Consider the following 4102-nt stretch of genomic DNA (forward strand, 5'->3'; position numbering starts at 1 on the left):
TTGTGAAAAAAAAAAAAAAAAAAAAAAAAAAAAAAAAAAAAAAAACTGTTCTGCCTGTCCTTGGTTTCTGTAAGCTCCTGAAAAAAAAAAAAAAAACAAGTTGTCATCTTGATTAACAGGTTGTCGATATGTTTGGGTGTGGACTTCCTGTTTGCGCTGTTTCCTACTCTTGGTAATTTCTTTTCCACATCTTTTGGCATGTGTGCCATGAAACACAACATTCCCAAGGCATGTAAACGTTTCTGTTTTCTTTCCTCTAGCATCAACGAACTTGTGAAAGCAGAGAAAAATGGTCTACTCTTTTCATCATCATCAGAGTTAGCAGATGAACTATTGGTAAGTTTATTCCTTGAACTGGGATGTTAAATAGGATTGTAGGAAAATGCTTCTGTCCAATGTTTTTTAAAGTGCATTTAGAGACAATAGTCATTTTATACAAGGAAGATATAGTGTTATAATGAGTTAAATCATGAAAAACTAAAGATAGGGCTTTTTCAAGAGCTTAGATTTGAAAATCAAAGGATGCTATTAAATAATCGTGATTATTTGTATGAGATGGAATAGATGTAATAACAATACGCTTTATTCTACCTTTAACCCATGCATGTTTTCTTCGCATACTATTTGATCAAAATTCTCAGTTCTTTTATTGTGATCTGTGCAGATGCTTTTCAGGGGATTCCCCAATGAATGCAGTGCTTTGGATTCGCTAAAGAACAGCACAGTAGAAATGGGTTCTCGTAGGTGGTCTACCGAGTGGGAAGAGCATGCCAAACCCTTAATATCTCAGGCAAGTCCGCTAATGTTTCATTGTCTATGATATTAGAGCCTATCATCGTGTGCAATGTGCATCATGAGTATTGTTTTTACATGTTTTCAATCCACGGTTTCAGTCCTTCAATTGTATACAAACTCATCCTTTGTTGATTATGCAATTTTGAAGAAATATAGAGCATAGTTCCTTAAATTGGTTTTACTTTGAATATGTTGTCTAAACGAGAAAACGGGGCTTGCAGGTTATCACTCAATGCTAGAGCTAAGTTGTTGGTACCTTCCTACGCATGAAGGTTTCTTCTTCATGGGCTGTTTACTTGTTCAAAGGTTTGATGATACCATAGTTTTACTGTAAATTGATGATACCATAGTTTTACTGTTATTCAATGCTAGAGTATTGTATTTTTGGTTATTTTATTTCATTAACACAAAAGGATATTTATTTATGTTGTACGCTGACCACACCACGTCAAAATTTTCATCTTTATTCTCATTGAAGACGAGAACTAATTTCAATGTTATAACTCTGATTTTAAAAACATGAATGTTTTTAAGTTCGAACAGACAAGACATAGTGAAAACATTGACCCACAATATATTCAACAGGAAGGTCTTCTATATGATTTGAAAATCATACATTTCATTGCATACAACTCAAGTTCTAATCCTAAATCTTCCGAAGAACCACCTTCTCTCAATTATTATCAAATCATCGTGTGGTCACTAGCATTCGATATATCATTCAATATAAGAACATTACTAACATGTGATGTTGGTATGTATTTAAAAACAAAATGAATTGAAACAAAATACAATGATAAATCTGGATAAATTGATAGCGCAAACATGAGCATGATTTCACAATAAATGAATCTATATTTCTTTGAAGAACTCGTAGGTCTAAATTCTTCTGAAAAAAAAAATATAGGCACACCAAAATCTATAATAAAAAAAGAATCCGAATCAAAATCTGGTACAATTAGTCAATTTGAGATCCTCGAGGGAGGAAATAGAATAACAGGTCCCAGAAACTGGAATGTTATACAACAATGCCTAATTTTGTTTGAATGGGGAGGGGAAATTGTGATCTCCAGAAACACCCCAAATGAAACAAGCCAGTCAGTTCAACGAGTGAGCGAGCAAGCTATTTAGACTTCTTAAGAAGATTGGAGGTCTGAAACTCCGCATCATCTCGGATAAAACTCCACCAAACATAGGTCAGGGGGATGGTAGTGGCGTGCCAGAGAGCATGAGCATCCACAAAGCCTTCATATGGAGGAAAATCATAGATTTCCAGAAGTAGTGCTAAGCCACCGCCCACAACCACTGTCCACAGTTTCCAGCGAGAAGGATGATGAGTGACACCAGCCCAGATTGCCCAAAGGAGAAGTTGAGAGACTCCCATAGTAACACAAACAATCATATTCCACCCTGCGAAATTTCAAAGTTTTTGGTCGATTGTCATGAACCAAACATCGGTATATCAATGGAATTGAAAATTGAAAGTCAAATAAATCAGGTTGCTGTTCAACGTCCTTGACTTGTTATGATCATGAAGGATAATGGAAACTCAAAAGATTGTGATATTGACTTGTAGCAGTAATTTAATAAGTATAGGGTATTGGGATGTTATAAAACAAACATTTGAGCATATTTAGACATATGTTCCCCCAGTGAGAAGACCACCCATCCTTGCACTGCCATACCCAGTCAAGGAATTAGACCCATAGTGATTTTGACAATCATATCAGTAGAAAATAAAAGGTCAATAATAAGAAAAAGGCAGTATGAGAACTTCCCATCACCAAGATTAGGCCCTTTGGTTTGTATATGAGGGGACAAAGTTAGAAGAATAGCTTGAATGAACAAAAAATGAAAGTAGTAAATTTGATAAACTAACAAAATACGTTAACAAAGATGAATGCCTAGCTCCAGTCTAAATTGTTATCATTTTACTTAAATATGGCTTACGAGAAATTGTATCAAGACATTGCTAAACTTGTTCAATGTCTTGGAGACCTGGGAGTGCAGAAGGGGACCAAAATAAGAGTAATAATTACCATAATCAAGTTCATAGAAGTTGATGTATAAGATATGCGTAAGTGCAAAAGCAAGCAAAGGAGCTGCAACCATGACTCTGGTAGCCTCATGCCTCACATTGAAACTTCTTAGAATTGCCAGAATGAGGGAAAACCCAAGTACTGCCACAGCAGAGGAATAATCTAATTTCTCTGTGAGATCCACATCACTGCACTTCAATGGCACGTAGTTACAACCAGGGCATGCTACAAAGATGATACATTTTAAAATTGAAATATGGCACAATATGAGCTTATTTGCAATCTTCTTAATCCTATTAGAAGACAACAAAATCTGAAGCCAAGAATATAAACACAGGTGAATTTTTTGCAATAATAATTCGTGTACACAAAATTAAAAGGCATACCGACTGTGGAAAACAGTGCTCCAAAACCAAGAGTTCATTGAAAAGAGTGCGTAAATATGCCACAAACTGGAAAATTCATAATATGCCTTCTTGTCTTGTCTCAAAGGTAACTTGTAATATAGAAGGATAAAAAAGGACAGCCAGCCATGAAAATGCATTGAAAGGTTGAGGGCAGAGAATGCTACAGAAAGAGGTTCCTGGGCACATAATGCACAAGAATAATCATAAGCATGAATAGGTATCATTTCAACTCCAACTTCATGTGAGTTGCTTAAGTAACTTGATAAGACAAACCTGGATCCCATATATACGCTTGAAGGGCCATTTGCCATGATATTTAACAGGATGATAACCAAGTGCTTCTCTTTCACCCTCTCGTTTGACCATACAATGGTAACGACAATCGCTTTGGCAGTCCCATTGCTTCCACTTTAAGTAAAGTGGTTCTTGCATATACCATGGCTGATCAATAGAAACACCATCCACAGAGAAATTGCACTGAGGAAAGCATTGCTGATCAATGCATCCTATTTTTTCACATTGTTTAACGCAAGTTCTGCAGCAAATACAAATAACAACATTGTTTCCCCCTTCAATGATATTTATTATGTGAAGTTATGATATTGGTTTCAAACATGATCAAATAAACAAAAAAACAGTGAATTCCTATACTTATGAAGGCACATCTAAATGCAATCGAATGAATCATTGAAACAACCAAAGAATTACCGTAAGTCAAGAAAGACAAAGATGAGTAAGATTTTAACGATAAACAATCACAAAAATTGATACATCTCACTTCTATGCAAAAAAAAAAAAAAAAAAAAAAAAAAAAAAAAAAAAAAAAAAAAAAAAAAAAAAAAAAAAAAAAAAAAAAAAAAA

General features: G+C 34.8%; 2 protein-coding genes across 2 annotated transcripts in view; one reads left to right on the forward strand and one right to left on the reverse strand.

The window, feature by feature from the left end:
* Positions 1–1295, forward strand: part of LOC111469703 (UDP-glycosyltransferase TURAN) — a 5172-nt gene extending 3877 nt beyond the window's left edge. The window contains 4 exon segments of the mRNA XM_023115087.1: positions 55–172; positions 261–336; positions 665–790; positions 1017–1295. Coding sequence (XP_022970855.1) covers positions 55–172; positions 261–336; positions 665–790; positions 1017–1034 — 338 coding nt within the window. The 3' untranslated portion in view covers positions 1035–1295.
* A 384-nt stretch (positions 1296–1679) lies between these two features.
* LOC111469717 (post-GPI attachment to proteins factor 3) overlaps positions 1680–4102 on the reverse strand; it is a 4388-nt gene continuing 1965 nt past the window's right edge. The window contains exons 3-6 of the mRNA XM_023115103.1: positions 3515–3776; positions 3221–3417; positions 2835–3022; positions 1680–2205 (exon numbers count right to left, since the gene is read on the reverse strand). Coding sequence (XP_022970871.1) covers positions 1919–2205; positions 2835–3022; positions 3221–3417; positions 3515–3776 — 934 coding nt within the window. The 3' untranslated portion in view covers positions 1680–1918. The remainder of the gene's footprint in view (positions 2206–2834; positions 3023–3220; positions 3418–3514; positions 3777–4102) is intronic.

This window comes from Cucurbita maxima, unplaced genomic scaffold (genome assembly GCF_002738345.1).
Source record: "Cucurbita maxima cultivar Rimu unplaced genomic scaffold, Cmax_1.0 Cma_Scf00041, whole genome shotgun sequence".
In the NCBI taxonomy this organism is placed as follows: domain Eukaryota; kingdom Viridiplantae; phylum Streptophyta; class Magnoliopsida; order Cucurbitales; family Cucurbitaceae; genus Cucurbita; species Cucurbita maxima.